The 20,965-nt window shown below is 35.1% G+C and overlaps 1 protein-coding gene across 1 annotated transcript in view; it reads left to right on the plus strand.

The window, feature by feature from the left end:
• Positions 1-20,965, plus strand: part of LOC109392910 (coiled-coil domain-containing protein 7) — a 98,630-nt gene that overhangs the window by 23,365 nt on the left and 54,300 nt on the right. Inside the window, exons 5-9 of the mRNA XM_019661620.1 lie at positions 94-126; positions 4,728-4,894; positions 9,972-10,036; positions 11,126-11,182; positions 14,519-14,594. Of these exons, the coding sequence (XP_019517165.1) occupies positions 94-126; positions 4,728-4,894; positions 9,972-10,036; positions 11,126-11,182; positions 14,519-14,594 (398 nt within the window). The remainder of the gene's footprint in view (positions 1-93; positions 127-4,727; positions 4,895-9,971; positions 10,037-11,125; positions 11,183-14,518; positions 14,595-20,965) is intronic.

A 20,965-nucleotide genomic window follows, 5' to 3' on the forward strand; every position in this document is an offset into this window, starting at 1 on the left:
CACAGACACACACACACGTGCATACCCATTTATTTCACTGCAGAAATTTAACATCAATAACTATTTTGTTTTTGTCCCTCATTTTTTAAAAAGTGGTTTCAGCAGCAAGTCAATCAGGTGGAAGAGGTAAGTATTAACTTTTTCTTAAGTGTTAATTAAATTAATATTTTGTCTCATTTGCAAACCAATTTGAAGTATAATTTTAAAAATTTTGAATAACCATGGTTATAATCTTGATTTAGATAGAGAAGGAATGAGTGGGTAGAATAAAAGTGGCTCAGTGATCTACATACTACATTCCTGTACATACCTGGCATACTCTGAGTTTGGCACATACTTTCTCCTAAAATTGAACAATAGAAATTGAATTATTATTTCCCTAATTTACATAAAAGAGCAAGTGACAAGAAAAAATGTATCAACTTAAAACTTCCCCTATATTTAAAAAATCTTGTGTAATATTATATAGTATGCTTACTCACAAAATTATATATTGGCATTCTTTAAAATTAATGTTATTTCAATGATTTTCTTTTTTTTGGTAATCTTTGATTTTCAGGTGCTTTACTACCGGTTTGAAAAACTACTGGTCTCTGTCCTTAATTTTATTTTGGAAAAGGTTTTATGGATGCTTGTTAATGTAGCAGAATGATTTCCAAGGTAGCTTCAGTGATTCATAGAATTATTTTAGTTCTTCTTTGGCTATATTTGTGGTTTAGTTCAATTAAACACTCTTGAAGCCCAGACACTTTATTTATTTTTTGTTTATTTACTTTTTTTAGCTGAGCCATCCTGTCACCTGTTGGCAGCTCAGTGGCAGCTCAGCTTGGGTGGGGAATTGAACCAGTGACCCTGTTGTTCAGAGCTCGCACTCTTGAGCGAGTGCTTAACTAACTGAGCCACTCGGCCAGCCCTGAAGCCCAGACACTTTAAATTAAATAGGTTTATTTATTTCGGATGTACATTAAAGAGTAAAGATAGAAATGGTAACTGTATTCTGGCACCTCCTTATTATTTTACTTCTGGCCGGAGAGCAGGCTTTCACGGTCTTATACCATGAGAAAAAAACCTTGCAGATAGTTTAGGAATGATGGAAGTAGTTGAATTTTTCTTAAAAAGTGTTAACTGATAAACTCGCACCTAGTGTAGAGGTTAACAGGCATTCTCTCCTTGAAAGAGCCACCTAGGGATATCAAATAAGATTGGAATTGTTTTTGGATTGTCTATAAAACCTTAACAGTTTAGTTGAGGACCGTACTTTACAAGTTCAGAGCTATTTTTTTTGTATCAATTTGCTATTAATATATACTGCTGAAGCATTTCTTAGCCTATCCGGACTGTATTCTGTCCCCACAACAAAGAAAACATTCTGTATGGTTCTCTGTGATTTATATGTTGTTAAATTCAACAGGTATTTTTCTTTTTTACTTTAGTTAACATTATTGATAACTTCCTTATTTTTAAAACACTGTTTCTTTGGGTTTTTTTGTTTTGTTTTGTTTTTTTTATGAACTACCCTCTCCTGGCTATTGTTTTACCTCTTTGGCTATCTCCTGTTTAGAGATACCTTCTTTATATAACCATGAAATATGTTGGATTGCCTCAAGATTTCATCCTATGTCTTCCTTGTTTTGTTTTGTTTTGTTTTTATTCTTCAAACTTTCCCCCTAGGCAGTCTCATCCAGTTTTTTTCACTCAAGTGTTACCTTTATACTGGTAATTTAGAAATAAACACTTCTTGCTCAAAACCGTCCTCTGACCAGACATGTGTATAATTACCTACTAGACTTGTACCTCAAACCCAATGGGTCCAAATCAATTTTTTACCACTAAACTCATCCCCCTTCCAGTGCTCCCTCTCTCTCTGAGTGGTAATAGCATCCATCCTATTGGGTAAACCAGAAATGTGGTAATTTACCTTGACAACTCGATTCCATCTATCCCTAATATTCAATCCATTCTTGAATCCTTTTGATTTTATTTCCTAAATAGCTGCCAAATGTGTCTATTATACTCTGTATTTACTACTGCTTATATCTTGGTGCCAATAACCATTATCTCTAGTATAAATTCTGATTTTTCATATTCACCAGGAGGAATCTTGTATATACCACTAAACTTCTGATCTGCAATTCCAAGTTTTTCAGTATTTAAACCCATAATTGATATTTTCTTAATTTGATGTACCTGGTACATTGTCCAAGTGTTATATTATCTTCTGCCTTTCAGGGAGTGTTTCTTAAAGTATAATTGATGCACCATGTTTAAATATCACATAAGATACCTGTTACAAATGCACATTTCAGACCTTCAAATCAGACTTACTGAATTAAAATTTTCTTTTTTTGCGTGTGTGTGTGTGTGTGTGTGTGTGTGTGTGTGTGTGTGTGTGTTAGGAATCTTCCCCTTTAACTGGCTGTCTTAGAGGATTATTATGCACTCTAACATTTGAGAATCTTGGGATAATCTTGTGTTTATTGTTGACACGTTTTATTGTCACTACATGCTGGTGAGGTAAATGCCTGTAGTCCTGTTGCATTAACAGAGTTGAAGCCTTCAGAATGTACAGTGACTGGCACTACAAAATGTAAGATAAGCATGTAGTCTATATGCTTCAGAGCTGTTGTGCTGGAACCTGTACCTAGTAGGTCTCTTTAATGAAATCTTACAGCTGATAATCCCACTGTCTTGTCCATATTTCCTTAATTCTGTGACATTATCTCTTGTCCTAGAAAGGACTTATGTTCAAATTGAATCCATATTGGGCAATATTGGGTTGTTGGAAAAGTCATGACACATTTTTGCAACGAAAAACAGAAAAACTACATCATGACTTTTCCGAAAACCCAATATAATATATCAGTTAGGGTCTAATCAAGAGGCAAAAATGACAGAGTAATCTGAATAGGGGAAGTTTAATATAGAGAATTATTATAATAGAAGAATACCTACTACCGAGGTAAAGATAACTCTAAAGAATGCAAGGATAGACGATATAGGGAGCACCCTCTACCTCTAGGATTGAAGCAGAGTACTCAAGAAGGGAACGAATCTGAATACCCATATCTTTTCCCTCCCCTTAACCAAGTGCTAAGATCCAGATCTTGTGAAGAAGCAGCAGCTGTCATTATCGGATGGCAAAAGGTTTGCTGGAGTGCCATGTTGATGGAACTAGAACTCACTGGGAAGCTGCCCATGGGGGTGGTACACTGGGAAGCCATCCTCTGTGGTGCTGTACTTTTTGCTGGGAAGCTGTCCACAAGGGTGAAATGCTGGAGAGCTTCCCAAAGAGAGGTTTTGCACTGGTCGATTTTGATAAGAAGTTCTGGGAGAAGCTGCCCATAGGAGTGATCCACACCAGGGACCTTGCTAGGAAGCCATCATGGGGGTGGTGCTGTTGAAATTTGCTGGAGGTAAACACTATGAGGTATATACTGTGCACTGCCCTAGGATTACACACACACACACACACACACACACACACACACACGTAATAGAACTAGGAAGAAAAGCTTCTTTTTCTTCTAGTGTTTAGGACCCTCTACTGACAAAGGTTAGCATCATGTCACCTGTCAAGAGAGAAACCTTCCATTATTATAAGCAGGACAATGAAGAATGGACTACAGATGAGAGGCAATAAATCGATAACTGTAGCTGATGGCTACACCACTGTTTTTAGACTCAATTTATGTTTGGCATCCTCTTCTTTGGGATCTTGGCTTTGTCCATAGAATTTCCATGCATTCCCTGTTCTGTACCCCCCAGTCTCAGGCTTACAGTACATTGTCAGTATTCACTTGTGCCGTTATATCCTAATCCCAGTCCAAATACCCATTACTAAAATGAAAACTTTGTTCTAAATTCTCAATGCCAGAATTTCTCTTTGCTAGGTCCTAGAACTATGCCTTGACTACTACTTTTTTTTCTCAGCTGTCCTTTCTATCATAAGGATTGAAGGTGTCTATATGGATAGATTTCTATTATTCTCCTGTCGAAACTTTCTTGCCTCAATTGTTATTGTGCTTGCTTATGTCGCCACATATTCGTTGTTTCTAGGTTTCTTTCATTATGGTTTTTTAAGCACTCATTCTTGCTGAACTTTGTTTAAGTAGACTTATTGCCTAGAATGCCAATTATTGCCTGTCATCTTATTCAGTGGATCTTATTGATTCTTCCTGGCAGCTCATTACTCTGTAGCGTGGTCTATTCCAAAGGCTTGAGGTACCCAAATGGGTTTCAGTCTTCCCCATACAGATTGAGGAATGCCAGCTCCATAGACCTTTATATATTAATTTCTGGGGGTTAGTAATAGAATATATTAGTCTTTGAGAACATATTACTGTCTTTCCATAATTTATCACAATAAGAGTATTCTTAGAAGGAATTTTGGGGAAACAGTTACTTTAAATTCTCTTGTAAGCATTTTGAATTTCCTTTAACTAGTTGTGCTACAATTGTTATTACACTTGCTTAAAATTGTTATATATTAAAATAAACAGAAGATTGGATTTGAGTTTTGACGTGTAAAAGTCAACACTTAGCTATAATTCTGTTGTCAAGTAATTGCTCATTTCAATGTATTTGTAAAAATGTTAGTACTTGGTTATAGCTATAGATAAAAATAATATAAAATTATTTAGATAAGATAAATGAAACAGTGAGTTTGCTTTGAGGTAAGGGAACAAAATGGGTATTTCCTAAGTAACTGGCTAATTTTATTATTTTAGATAAGTAAAGATCAATATTTTTCAGAAGTAGAGTTTCCAGCACCTGATAAAACAGTCACTTTAAGCATTGCACAAGTAGGAAAGCATGCGCAAAAACTTGAAGAACTGAAAAATCGTCTTAGAGAAGGATCTGTATTCTCCTGGAAAGCTCTGATGTCTAGTTCCAGGTAAGTAAAATATGAGTTAATAGAATTAAAAACAATATGAGTGGGTATATATTGGGTCTTCAGAAAAGTCATGATGCATGTTTGCAACAGGTGGCACTAGTTCATTTTTGGAAGTACTAGAGTCATTTGCATCTATGTTATTGCTATGCCATTTGACAGTTGACAGTTCTAGCTTTATTTTTTTTTTAAATTGAGCGATTTGGTTGAGTTTTGGAGATTTTACAACAAGTTGAAGATCTGGACGACCAAACTGTTTATTTTTGCCATATTTTACTGTTTTACTTCCAAAAAGGGAAGAATGTGCATCAAGCTTGTGAAAAGCTGCATAAAGTTTATGGTGACAATGTTCTACAAGAACATCAGTGCCAACGATGGTTCATGAAATTCTGTGCTGGTGATTTTGATCTCAATGAGGCCCCTCGGCCAGGGAGGCCCACCAAGGTTGACGATGACAAAATAAAGGCATTGATTGAGTCAAACCCACATTATATGACACAAGAGATTGCAGAAACATTGAACATCCATCATTCAGGCATTCACGACCACCTGAAGAAGCTGGGCTACGTAAGCTCGATATGTGGGTTCCGCATGAACTCAAAGAAGTTCATTTGACAGTGCATATAAATATGCTCATTAAATGAGGAAAACAATCCTTTTTTGAAGCGAATGATAACTGGTGACGAGAAGTGGATTGTTTACAACAATGTAGTGCGCAAACAGTCTTGGTCCCGATGTGATGTATCGCCTCAAACGACATCAAAAGCAGACATTCATCAGAGGAAGATTCTGCTATCAGTGTGGTGGGATTTTAAAGGTGTCATGCTTTTCAAGCTCCCACCAAGGAACTAAACAATCAATTTGAATGTGTACTGTTGGCAATTGGACAGTTTGAATAAATCCATCATCCAGAAACATCCAGAGCTTGTTAATTGTAAAGGAATTGTGTTCGATCACAACAATGCGAGACCACACACAAGTTTGATCACCCGTCAAAAATTATTGGAGCTTGGATGGGATGTGTTGCCACACCCACCACACTTGCCTGACCTTGCACCATCAGACTTCCACTTGTTTTGCTCTCCTCAAAACTCCTTGTGTGGTATAACGTTCAATTCAGGTGAGGCTATAAATCAGCACCTTGTTCAGATTTTCGCAAATAAAGACAGGTCCTTCTATTAATGAGGAATTTTGAAACTCACTGAAAGATGGCAAGAGGTTATCAAACAAAATGGGCAATATATCATTGATTGATCTTTGTTCTTTATATAAATAAATGACATTTGAATAACATAGACAAAATACGTCATGACTTTTCTGAAGACCCAATAATTAGTAATGAATGTAAGATAATGGTTCAGATATTATACTACACAGAGCTTGTAAATCAAATCAGAAGGTCTAATCAATTTGTTCTTATTTGAAATTTAAAGAGCTTGAAATGGCACTGTCCAGTACAGTATACATGGCTATTAAAATTAAAATTCACTTAATTAAAAAAAACAATTTCTTAGTCACACTAGCCACATTTCACGTGCTTTGTAGCCACCTGTAGCAATTGCTAGAAATTTTTATTGGACATTGCTGGCTTTGAAATATCTGGCTTATAAAATCTTCTCTCAGTATGATTAGGTAGCGCTCATAATCAATAGGACACTTTTTAAGGTATGATTAAATATTTCGTTGTTCATGAATATCATTATTTAAAATTGCATAGGGTTGTGTTCTAAAGAATAAATTCCTACTTTTTAGTTACGAAAAGCCTTTTTGTTTTGTGGGAGGGAGGAATTTTCAAATGAATGGTTACCCATTATCTGTTGATGTCCTTTTTTTTTTTTAAAGATTTTATTGGGGAATTTGGGGAGGGGAACAGACAAGTTGCTGTCCTTTTGTTCTTCAGTCTAGTTGTGGAGGATTTTGCTTCACTGGCCCATGTTGGTATTATCATTGCGCTCTTTCCAGGTGTGGCAGATCGGTCGCCGGGCTCTGGACAGCCGCTCACAGCGGCTCTTGGCAGCTCCCACCTGCTGCCGGCCTCTCACGCTGGCTGCCGGCCACACACGGCAGCCCACTGCAGCAGGGGCTGCAGCTTACGCTGTCACCGGCAACTCAAGGCAGCCCAGCTCCAGGTTGAGCTGTTGTTCACCATCTTAGCTGCAGAGGGCAGTGTCACTGGTGCTCATGTGGGATCCGAACCGGGGCCCTGCTGCTCAGAGCTGGCATCCCAAGCCAGCTCTTAACCAACGTGCCACTTGGCCAGCCCTGTTGATGTCCATTTTTGATATTTGAGGTTTAACTGTCTTGAAATTAAGTAGATGAATAAATCATCATCATAGAATATCTTCAGTGATTTTTTACTACCTCATATAGTTTTGTTTTTTTCTAATTTTTTTATTGTTAGTTTCAGGTGTACAGAACAATGCAATGGTTATCCTTTTCACCCTCACAAAGTAACAACCCCCCTTCCCCCATCTACTGCCCTCCCACCCCTGATATCGTGCTTATCTATTACAATTCCGTTGACTCCATTCCCACTCTCTCCTCCATGTCCCATGACTATATGTATATATAATTATAGTTGACATACAATATTATTCAACATCAGCTTCAGATCACATAGTTTTGGGTGTGTGTTGAGACTAATTCAGATTCACTCTTAGCAAATGTCAAGTATACAATAGTATTATTAACTGTAAATACCATGATGTACATCAGATCTCTAGAACTTATTCTACTTATAACTGAAAGTTTGTACCCTTTGACCCATTACCCCAACTCCTCAGCGCTAGAAACCACCATTCTACTCCCTGGTAATAAGAGTTTAACTTTTTTAGGTTCCACATATAACTGAGGTTGAACAGTATTTGTCTTTCTCTTTGACTTAGCATAATGTCCTCAAGGTTCATCAGTGGTGTCACAAATGACAACACTTCTTATTTGTTTATGGCTGAATAATATTCCATTGTATATATTAATATTTACCACGATTCCTTTATCCATTCATCCATTGACTGAAAGTTAGGTTGTTTCCATATCTTGGCAGTTGTGAATAATATTGCCATATACATGGGAGTGCAGATATCTTTTTAAAGATATAGATTTTATTTTCTTTGGATATAGACTGAGAAGTGGGATTGCTGGTCATATGGTACTTATATTTTTATTTTTTTGAGGACTCTTCATACAGTTATCCATAAAGGTTGTGTTAATTTACATTGCCAACAGCAGCGTACAAGTGTTTCCCTTCTCCAATTCTCTGCCAATGCTTATCTCTTGTCTTTTGTGATAATAGCCATTCTAACAAGTGTGAGATGCTATCTCATTGTGGTTTTGATTTGTGTTTCTCTGATGGTTATGATATTGAGCACCTTTTCATGTACCTGTTGGCCATTTGTATGTCCTTTTTAGAAAAAAATGTCTGTTCATTTGTCTATTTCTTTGCCCATTTTTGATTGGGTTATTTACTTTTTGCTGTTGATTTATAGAAGTTCTTTGTAAATTTTGGATATTAATCCCTAATCAGATACATGGTTTGCAGATATTTCCTTCCATTCTGTAGGTTGCCTTTTCATTTTGTTGATATTTCTTTCACTGTACAGGAGCTTTACATTTGATGCAATCCCGTTCATTCATTTTTGCTTTTGTTGGCTGTGCTTTTGGTGTAATATCCAAAATTTCATTGCTAAGACCAATGTCAAGGAGTTTTTCTTCATGTTTTCTTTTAGGAGTTTTATGGGTTCAGGTCTTACACTTAAGTGTTTAACCCATTTTGAGTTCATTTTTGTGTACCATGTAAGATAATGGTACCATTTCATTCTTTTACATGTAGATATCCTGTTTTCCCTGCACTCTTTATTTATTGAAGAGGCTATCTTTTCCTCATTGTGTATTCTTGGCATCATTGTCAAAGATTAGTTGACCACATGCATGAGTTTGTTTCTGGACTCTCTGTTCTTTTCCACTGGTTGATGTGTCTGTTTTTATGCCAGTACCATACTGTGAAATCAGAAACTATGATTCCTCCAGCTTTGTTCTTTTTTCTCAAGATTTCATTGGCCAGTCAGTCTCTTTTCTGGTTCCATGTGAATTTTAGGATTGTTTTTCTATTTATCTGAAAAGTCCCATTGGAATTTTGATAGGGACTTCATTGAATCTGTAGATCATTTGGGGTAGTATGGAGATTTTAACAATGTTAATTATTCCAGTCCATGAACATAGAATGTCTTTTTGTTTGTTCCTCTATTATTTTGTTACCTTCAATCATATCTAGTATAGTAACTTATCTAAATAAAAATTTACATTGATTAACAACCTTTTATTTGCATTGAACTTAAACTAATTATTTTATAGTGTTAAAATATAAAGTATTAATAATTGGGAGGGGCTACTATTTATTATGCAATTACTTTATTGATATCACCATCTGTCAGTGACTAGATTTAAAGGAATGGAGTGGCATTTGAGTTGGCTGTAGTGGGGGTTGCATAATAGATGCTTTGCTCAGAGGCTCAGATATATTCCCTTGAGCTATCTATTGTGAGGAATGAAATTAGTTTCTAATCATATATTAATAATACTTGAAATTCAAGTGTCTGATGTATGCTGGGTATTTTCCTAGTAGCATTACACATATTCTTAGATGCTTGTAAGAGCTTTATGATATAGGTACTCTAATACCCCAGTTTTAAAAGATGAAGAAACTGAAGCTCAGAGAGGTTAAGTAACTTAAGACCCAAGGTCAAATAATTAGTAAGTGGGTAAAACAGGTTTTGAGCCAAGTAGTTTGAATCTAGAACTTGTGCTCTTAATGATCATACCATTAATAATACAATACATTAGTAAAAAGAAATCTCATGCTTCTATCCAATTTACTTTTGCTATTTTTGTTGTTAATGTTGTTGGTATATCTAATTATAGTCATGGAATACATAGAGTTACATGTTTGACTTTTATACTTATTTGCTTGATAACAATTTACTTTATTATTTGTGAATAAAAGTTAAAAATATGTTACATTGTAGTTCTTATTTAAGAATCTTATTCTTTGACAATAAATATGTTTTATTTTTTGACATTTTAGCAGGGAGAGTAGAGAGCTACCAGAAGCAATGGAAGGTTGTAAAAATGTACAGCAGAAAATTGAAGGTGATATTTTATATCTGTTTAACTTTTATAAGGTTTCCTAAATACGTTAACATTTTGGGACTAATAGTTTAAAAGTTTATAGCCATAAAATTAAACATTAGTAAATTTAAAAAGATATTCAATAGTGAATTTGATATTTTCAGTAAAGGTTCTTATTATATTCCAGATTCTGGGAGTGTACAAAATGAATATAATTTGGTTGTTATCCCCATAAGACCGGCAACTTACTAAGGGCACAAGCACATGATGTATCATTTTATTATAGTGTAATGCATGATAAATGTTTGTGTAATTTGAAAAGAGCCTACAGAAAGGAGCCAATCTGTTCAACTTGAGAGAGTTAGGAAGATTTTATGCAGCCTTAAAACATGAATAGGACTTAGTTAAGTGAGGAAGGGAGATATTTGGTATTTTAAGAAGATATAGTATGAACAAACAGCATGAATTGGGAATTCTAACTAGAATGGTATTAGAGTGTAAAGCAATAAGTAGGGGTAAGATTGGAGAGAGCCTAGTCAGAGGGATTGGATGCTGTGCTAAGGAACTTTTAATTAATTAATTGTACATAATAGGGAATCATTGAAGATTCTTTTTGTAGGGAAGTGACATTGTTGGATTTAATTTTAGAGAGATTATTCTGGCCAGACTTTAGAAGCTAGATTTGGGGACTGGGAGTAGAGAAAGGAAGTTATTGCTATATCTTAGATGTGTAATAAGTGCCTATATTAGCGCATAAGTTAAAAAGGAAGGGGCAGATTTGAGAAATAGGTAAAACTGGCAAAACTTGATGATTGGGTATGAAAGGAAGGGGGATTAGATGATGGTAACATTAACCAAGAGTATGTAAGAGGAAAAACAACTTTGGTTGAAAAAATAATGAGTTCACATCACTCAGTTAGACACATTCTTTCAGATATTACCACTTGTTGCCTGATTGGGAGGATGTATAGTGTTGGCAGCTGTATTTTCCTTAGCATTTTCTTTCTCTTGAATGAGTTATTAAAATAAATATAAAATTTATGAAAGTTAAATTCAATTAATACGTATAATTGATATTTGAAACTTACGACAAATTTACTGTTATTTCAGAATTCATAAAAGCCCACAGAACTGAAGAATTTATAGATGTTGTTGCACCTGAGCCACGTAAGTTTCCACTCATTTAAGCATCATTGTGTTAATAACCTCTGTTGAATGCATTAGTTTCTATAATTTTCTATAATTTAAAGTAATAATCATTAAGTTACAATATTGATTCCCTGAAGTTTGGAGTCAATGAGCTGGCTATTAAGCAAGTCTTGGAATTCCTAGTTAAGGCTACAAGTTACCAAAAACAGACTAATTTTTTTTTTAATTGGGGAGGGGGACCAGCCAAGTTGTTGTTCTTCAATCTTAGTTGTGGAGGGTGCCAGTTGCCATGTGGCTGCCCATCAGCAGCTTGTGGCCTCTAAGCTCAAGGTGCTGTGTTACAGTCTTAGTTGCGGGTGGGCGTAGCCACCATCCCATGTGTGAGTCGAACCAGCAGCCTTGTTGTTAAGAGCGCAAGCTCTATCCACTGAGCCATCCAGCGGTAGGTCAGCTCAAGGTGCTGAGTTCAGTCTTAGTTGAAGACTGGCATAGTCACCATCGAACAGGCAGTCTTGTTAGGAACACGTGCTCTCACCAGCTGAGCCATCCTGCCACCTGTTGGAAGCTGTGGCAGCTCAGCTTGGGCGCAGCATCACTGGACCATGTGGGAAATGAACTGGCAGCCCTGTTGCTCAGCACTCCCGCTCTTAAGCTAACTTTTTTTTTTAAATTTTTTTTATTGTTAGTTTCAGGTGTACAGAACAATGCAATGGTTATCCTTTTCACCCTCACAAAGTAACAATCCCCCTCCCCCCATCTACTGCCCTCCCTTAACTTAAGCTAACTCTTAATCAACTGAGCCACTTGGCTGGCCCCAGACTCATTTTTGAGGAGGGCCATGTTATTACTTGGAATTGAGGAACTGTAGTTGTGATGAGAACATGCTACTGAAATGTTGCAGGGGTGGCAGCCTTTAAGGTGGAGCAGTGATAAATTTAAGAGATCATTTGTAGATTTTGTTACTATGAATTACAGATTATCTCACATACACTAATGCTGCTGATGGGTAGGTACTCAGGGGCATCAAAGCTATTAGAATTAGTATGTGAAACTTCTGACTACTTGTCAACAAGAAGGAGAAATTGCCTTGCTTATGTCTTAATACTGGAGAGAATTTTGTAACTTTTCATGTGGATAGTGAAAACCTTTCCTCTACATGAAGCCCTCTGCACATCTATGGAGCTTGCTGTCTCTCAGTCTGTGCTGCTGTCTTCTCTCTACTACTGTGTCCTGTGAATTCTAGCAGCTATGGCCTCCCCAAACTCTAAATTTTGTCTCTACACTCAGGAAGACCAGTAGGCTCTGTTTGGGTTCCTCTTCCTTATTCCATGGACAGGAATCACCAGGCAATAAACTGCAGTCATCATAGGACTTTTCTGCTTTGTTTTCCTTCTCACAGGGATTATTGCCTTACACTACCTGTTTTGCAGTTAGTGCAAAATTGCAGTTTCTGAATATTATGGTTTCATTTCTTTTTGTCCAGTTTTTAATTAGTTTAAGGTGACAAGTTAATTCTGTTCCCCAGTGCTCCATCATGGATAAAAGCAGAGTCCCTTTGACTACTTATAGGCCAGTGGACCACATCCTCCAAACACAAAACCAAATTCCAAATAAATAAAATATAATAGTATAAATTTTATGCATGCTTTTTAAGGGAAGCACAGGACAGGGCTACATTGCACAATATGGAGTAAAATCTTCTGCAAATCTCTAAATATCTTTTCTCATGGCAGCTGCTTCAGTCCCTGAGCTCTACTGGGATAGATCTACTTGCTCTCAGTATCACTCTGTTTTACTTGTATACTTTCTTTTTCCCTTAACAGTACCCACTTGCATCTTCTCCAGCAAAACTTCATTCTCTTCTTCTCTTCCCATTCTCTGAATTGTGTTAGCTTCCATAGCCTAATCAACAAGACAAAAGCTACTTTTGTATTCCACTCTGGTTTGATTTTTAGACTGTCATTTAATGTTGAGGTTCCTTCATTTCATCATTAGTAGGCTTTGATTTTTAAAGCAGTTTTAGGTTTATAGAAAAATACAGCAGAAAGTACAGCATTCCTGCATACCCAGTCTCCCTCTAACCCCCTGAACAAAGTTTCCTCTATTATTAACATTTTGCATTGGTATGGTACATTGTTAAAGTTGATAAATCAGTATTGATACATTATTATTAACTAAAGTCCATTGAGCTATTTGTTTATTCTTTTGCCAGTATACACTGTCTTGATTATTATAGCTTTATAGTGAGTCATAAATTTGGATAGTGTCAGTTCTCCAATTTTATTCTTCTTCAATATTATATTGCCTTTCCATATAACGTTTAGAATCAGATTGTTGATATCCACAGAGTAACTTGCTGGGATTTTGATTGGGATCACATTGAACCTAAAGATTAAATTGGTAAGAACTGACATCTTAACAATATTGATTTTTCTTATAGCTATTGCTTCCCTATGTACAACAAGTAGAATTTGAAATTACAAACACACCATTTACATTAGCACCAAAACATTTAATACTTGGGTATTAATCTAGCTAAATATGTGTAAGATCTATATGAGGACAAGTACATTCTGGTGAAATAAATCAAAGGAGATATAAATAAATGGAGAGGTATTTCATGTCAGTGGATAAGAAGGAACTCTGGTATGCTTCCATGTTATTTAACATTTTCTCTGTACTTGTCATGTTTTGTATATCTAGTAGCAAACTTAGTGCAGAGACTGTCTTATGTCATCTAATTCTTGTGTTACAAGATTGAAGAGTCTTGTGTTATTGCCCCAAGAGTTAATTGACTATTATGGATCCTCATTATGTTGATACCTTTTTAAGTATCATCTTGAGTAACCTTTTGGGTTATTTGATTCAGCTGAAAATTTTAACAGGGTTGTTAGATTCTTCCCATAGACCTTATTGACTTTAACAGCAGCAACAAAGGCAGTTCTTTCTTAGCATCTTATAGTTCTCTTCTATGTAATATCATAAGGAGGATACACATACTGGACCTCAGTCCAGTCTTGTCACTTACTAGATGCATAATTTTAATTATGTTATATAACCTTCCTGAGCCTCAATTTCTTCATTTGAAATTGGTGATAGTATCTTTTTGGGGGGTTTATTTTGAGGATTAAGAGAATGTAAAATAGCATAGTGTCGTGCACGTAGTAGACATTTAATAAAATGGCAACTGTTTTTATCCTAAACATTTTGTTCCTTGAGTACGGACATGATCCTGCTCTCTCCTCTTTATACTTGTCTAGTTCTCACACATATAGCAGTGAATTATCAGCATAGAGGTATAACTTCAGCCATTTGTAATACCTTTAAATGTTTTCTTTCTTTTTTTAACAATAGAAACTGCTTATTCAGTATCTAATCAGTTGACTGCCATGTTGAAAATATTTGAAAAACAGTCAAATATGTTACAGAGGTAAGCTTTTAAAATGATTCCTTTTCCTAATTATAAAACTGAATACAGGTATATTTTAGAAAAAATGAAAATATAAAGAAGAAAATAAGATCATTGTTAAAAATATTTCTGTTCTTACATCAGTTTTTACATGTATAATTTTATAACTTAAAATTATAATCATACAAAATATAAAACTTTATAGTCACAATTGAAAACAGTATGTCAATTCCTCAAAAAAATTAAAAATACAATTACCATATGATTTAGCAATTCCATTCTTGGGGATATGCCCCCCCAAAATTAAATCATCTCAAAGAGATATAGTACACCCATGTTCAGTGTAGCATTATTCCAGCAAAAAGCTGGAAGTAACCCAAGTTAATGAATGAATAAAGAATAATGTGATATATACATACAATGGAATATTATTCAGTCTTGAAAAGGAAAGAAATTCTAACACATGGTACAACATGAGTGAACCTTTAGGACATTATGCTAAGTAAAATAAGCCAGTTACAAAAAGACAACAATTTTATTATTTCACTTATATGAGGTACCTAGCCTTTAAATTTATAGAAGGAGAAAGTAGAATGGTAGTTGCCAGGGGCTCTGGGGGATGGGGTTGGGGAGTTGTTGTTTAATGAGTACAGAATTTCAATTTTGCCAGATGAAAATAATTCTGGAGATGGGTTACACACAATGTGAATGTACTCTACTGAATTGTATACTTAAAAATGGTTAAAATGGTAAATTTTATGTTATGTATATTTTACCACAATTTTAGAAAACTAAAAAAAAATTGCAATCATACAAAATATCATTTGTATATATACTTTTCACTTAGTGATAATTCTTTGTAGAATTATGTAATTACTTTTAAAGTAAATGTTTAAAGCAAAACATATTCAGAAAATTCACATCGGGCCGGCCGAGTGGCGCGATGGTTAAGAATTGGCTTGGGACGCCAGAGGGCTCCGGTTCGGATCCCACATATGAGGGCCAGTGACACTGCCCTCTACAGCTAAGATGCTGAACAACAGCTAAACCTGGAGCTGGGCTGCCGTGAGTCGCTGACAATGGCGTAGGCTGCAGCCCTTGTGGCATTGGGTTGCCATGGGCTACTGTGTGTAGCCAGCAGCCAGCGTGAGCGTCCAGCAGCTGCAGTGAGCGGCCGTCCAGAAGCTGGCGACTGATCTGCGTCGCCTGGGAAGAGTGCAATGATGATGCCAACTTGGGCCAGTGAAGCAATGCCACAACTAGACTGAAGAACAAAAAGACAGTAACTTGTCTGTTCCCCTTCCCCCAATTCCCCAGCACTGTTCCCATCCCTCAATTCACCAATTAAAAAACACACACACACAAAAATTCATATCATACAGTGTTTTCAAAACACTGTGCTTGGAACAGAATCTCAACTCAAATTAGTCTTAGCAAAAGACATTTTATTATTAAGATTCTGGCCATCTCATTGAGCCTAACGTTAGCAAGGTGACTCAATCTCAGAAACAAGTATAAACCAGAACTTTTGAACACTATCAGGATACTTTTTATTTTTCTCCACATATGAGCTTTATTTTCTCCCATTGCAGACCTCTTCTTTGCTTCTATTTTCTTTTGTAATTTTTTGCTCATAAGTGGGAAGTCATGACTGCTGAGAGTTCCTAAGGTTTAATCTTTCAGTTTTAGTCACTCTGAGGGATAATATTTGAATTTTTTTTGCATTTATGGATGATTTATTTATTTACTTATTTATATTTTATGTTTGTTTAATTTGTTAAATTTATTGGGGCGACATTGGTTAGTAAAATTATATAGATTTCAAGTGTACATTTGTATAATACGTCAACTATATATTACATTGTGTGTTTACCACCCAGAATCAGTTCTCCTTCCATAACTATATATTTGATCCCCTTTCCCTCTTCTACCACCCTTACCTTCTGGTAACTAAACTGTTTTCTGTGTCTGTGAGTTTTTGTTTCTTTGTTAGTCTTGTTCCTTTGTTGCTTTCAGTTTTATATCCACATATGAGTGAAGTCACATGGTTCTTGACTTTTCCAGTCTGATTTATTTTGTTTAGCATAATAATTTTAAGATCCATTCATATTGTCACAAATGATAGTGTTTTATCTTTTCTTATGTATATATATATATCACATCTTCTTTATCCAATCATCTATCAAAGGAAACTTTGGTTGTTTTCATGTCTTGGCCACCATAAATAATGCTGTAATGAACATCGGAGTACATATATATTTATGGATAAATGTTTCAGATGTTTTGGGTAGATACCCAGGAGAGGGATTACTGGGTCATATGGTAATTCTATTTTTAATTTTTGAATTTTCTAAGTCTAAATGTCATTGGTGAGAGGATCACTTACGTAGCTGGAGACAGGACCCATTTTTTGACCAATCAACTCTAGTCAAAGTCTAATTATCATGTAAGCTCTCTCAGGAATTATAGTGATTCAAAGGGGTGGGGTGAGGGAGGGTTCCCCAAAAAAGGTGGGGTCTATTTCTGAGGTACTTAGTAGTGAGCAGAAGTAATGGGATGAAAGTCATAATAACGTAGGATAACATATAGGAAAAAGGATTGTATTTTGTTATTATGCATGACAGGGCAACCATGCTGGTCTTTGGGGGAACTAATAGACCTATTCATCGGGATGTGGCCAATCTGTTGGTCTAGCTGTTGGTCTGTGGGTAGTTGAAAATGGAAAAGTAAACACAGACCTAGAAGACCTTGGAAAGTTTTTTCTTCAATTATGGGACAAATTGGGATTCAAATTAGAGATTGGATTATAGGATGGTTTGTGAAGGCATACTACTTCTTTGATGAACAGAGTGCTGAGAGCTGGTGTCCAGTGTTAGGGATGAAGTTGTCAACATTGATGAGAACACTGTCCATCACCAGAATCATGTGTGGTCCTGACAGGAAAGCAGGCCTATTAAGAGATCCATCATGATGTTTTATTCTAAGAAGGCATAGGGTCAAAGTGGGATTAATAGGTTGTCTTGCTTTTCCAACTTTCTTTTTAGCTTAAGTACATGTATCATAGGTAGTTATGTTATGTCAAAGGTGGAGTCATATTAACTTCAATATGGCAAATTCAAAGTCTTGAATGAATATCAGTGGCCAACTAGAGTACTGGCAAGGCAAAGACATCCATTTGGCCAAAAAATAATGACAGAGTTTTCACACCATTTAAAAAAACTAAATTTAATGTTGATTACAGACATCAGTGTAAAAAAACCAAAATCATAAATATAGGGAAATGTATTAGAATCTCTCAAAATTTGAAACATATTTTCAAAAAATGATTCAAAGTTAAAAGATTAACCATGGACTGAGGATAATAGTTGTGCACGTACAAGAGAAAGGAGTGATAATAAGAATATATAATTCCATAAAAGGCAAATAACACTTAAAAAACAGGCTATAATTTAAAGAAGAGATAAAAATGGCTAATAAACATTTTAGGAGATGCTCAATCTGACTTGTGATCAGGGAAATGCAAAGCAAAGCAGCAAAAATACATTTTTTGTCCTATCAGTTTAACAAAAAGTAAAAATTTTCTAACATCAAGTTTGACAGAGATGTAGTGTAATGAATACCTTAAAATGCCAATACAATAGGAATTACCTACTTCTGAGACATGCTTTATTTAACAATAACAACAATGATTTATTCCTTATTATACAGCATACCTCTTTTAACCTACCCTAGATGAAGGAATATGCTCAAGGAGGCATATATGAAAATAAATTTATTACATCATTGTGATAATAGCAAAAAACTAGAAAGAATTTCAATTTTTGTTAGTAGGAGTATGTCTCAATAATGAATAATAATAAGGAAATTCTATCAACAACTGTATGACAACAAATTATTTTAGATAACTTACATAAGATGGAAAAATTCCTGAAAGACACAAACTAAACTGACTCAGAAAGAACTAGAAAATGTGAATGGAACTATAGCAAGCAAAAATATTTAATTAGTAATTAAAATATTTCCCACCAAGAAATGCTCAGGCTAGATGGCTTTACTGGTGAATTCTATCACCAGTAAATTTAAAAAAGAATTTAAAAAAGAATTAATACCAACCCTTCACAAACTCTTTCAAAAAGTAGAAGAGGAGTTAATACTTCACAACTCATTCTGTGAGACTGGTATTACTCTGATATCAAAATCAGACAACAGTATAAAAAGATAAGAATCCTCAGACCAATATGTTATGAATATGAACCCAAAATCCCCAGCAAAATACTAGCAAATTCAATCTAGCAACACATAAAAAGGGTTATAAACCACAAGCAAGTGCAAATTATCCTAGTAATGCAAGGTTGGTTCAAAATGCAAATATCAATTAATGTATTACATGATACTAATTGAATTAAGGAGAAAAATATCACATGAGTGATTTACTAGACAAAGAAAAAGCATTTGACAAAATCCAATGCTGTTTCTTTTTTTCTTTTTTATTTTTTTAATTAAAATGTATTGGGGTGACAATGGTCAACAAATCTACATAGGTTTCAAGTGTACAATTATGTAATATAGCATCTATATATTGTATTGTGTGTACACCACCCAGAGCCAGTTCATCCATCACCATATATTTGATCCCCTTTACCCTCTTCTACCATCCCCTCTCCCCACTTATTCTCTGGTAACCACTAAACTGTTTTCTGTGTCTATGAGGTTTTTGTTTCTTTATTTGTTTATGTTGTCCAATACCCTTTCATGATAAAAATGCCCCAGAAAATAGGAATAGAAGGGAACTTCTTTTATCTGATAAAGGCTTTCTATGAAAACCATTATTCATACTTAATGGTGAAATACTTAATACATTCTCTGTAAGATCAGGAACAAAATAGGACATTCTTACCACTTCTGTTCATCATTGTAGTAGAAGTTATAGCTAGGGCAATTCCAGAAGAAAAGGAAATGAAAAGTGTTCAGACTGTAAAGAAAGAAGTAAAACTACCTCTTTTGCAGATGTCATGATCTCATATATAGAAAATCCTAAGGGATCCATTAAAAATATTAGAAGAAATAAATTAATCAAGATTGTAATATACAAAATTTGTAAATAAAAATTAATCGTATTTGTACACACTAGGTGTCATGGGTTGGACTGTGTCCCCCAAAAAGGTATGCTGAAGCTTTAACCCCTAGTATCTCAAAATGAACTTATTTGGAAATAAGGTCACTGTTGATAGAATTAGTTAAGATGAAGTCATACTGGACTGGGACAGGCTCTTAATCCAATATGACTGATATCCTTATAATAATTGGAGAAGATAGATACACACAGAGGGAAGACAGTCATGAAGGAAGAGATTGGAATTATACTTCCACTATCCAAAGAATGCCAGGGACTACTAGAAGCTGGAAGAGACAAGGAAACATACTTCCTTAGAGATTTCAGAGGGAGCATGGTCCTACTAACACCTTAATTTTAGATTTATAGTCTCTAGAACTGTGAAACATAAATTCTTATTATTTAAGTCACCCAGATTGTGATACTTTGTTATAGCAGCCCTAGGAAACTAATACATTAGCAATGAACATTCCAAAGATGAAATAAAGAAAACAATTCCATTTACAATAGTGTCAAAGAAAATGAGAATGAATTTAACAAAAAAAGTGCAAGACATGTGTATTGAAAACTACAAACCATCATTGAAAGTACTTTAATAAGACCTAAATAAGTGGATAGACATCCCATCCTCAGGGACTATTAGACTTAGAATGACAATACTCCCCAAATTGATCTACAGATTTAATTGCAATCTCTATCAAAATCCCAGCTTTCTTACATGAATTGACAAGCTGATGCTAAAATTCATGTGGAAATACAGGAACCCAAAATAGCCAAAGAAATCTTAAGAAGAAAAACAAAGTTGGAGGACTCACACTTAACTGATTTTAAAACTTAATAAATATAAAGTGATAGTAATCAAGACAGTGTGGTACTACCATAAGGATAGACCTATATGGATCAATAAAATAGAATTGAATGTCCAGAAAGAAACCCTTACATTTACCGCCAATTGATTTTCAACAGGGAGGCAAAGATAATTCAGTAGGGGAAAGAATAATCTATTTTAATAACTGGTACTTGGACAACTGGATATTCATATACAAAAGAATGAAGTTGGATCCCTTTTCCCTGCCAGGCACTAAAATTAACTCAAAATTATCAAAGACCCAAATTTAAGACCTAAAACTGTAAACATCTTAGAGGAAACAGGAGAAAATCCTTTTGACCTTGAGTTAGGTAATGATTTCTTAAATAGGACACCAAAAGCACAACCAACAAAAGAAAAAAATAGATAAATTGAACTTCATAAAAATTAAAAACTTTTGTGCTGCAAATT

Source organism: Hipposideros armiger, unplaced genomic scaffold, assembly GCF_001890085.2.
Source record: "Hipposideros armiger isolate ML-2016 unplaced genomic scaffold, ASM189008v1 scaffold_356, whole genome shotgun sequence".
NCBI classification, from domain to species: domain Eukaryota; kingdom Metazoa; phylum Chordata; class Mammalia; order Chiroptera; family Hipposideridae; genus Hipposideros; species Hipposideros armiger.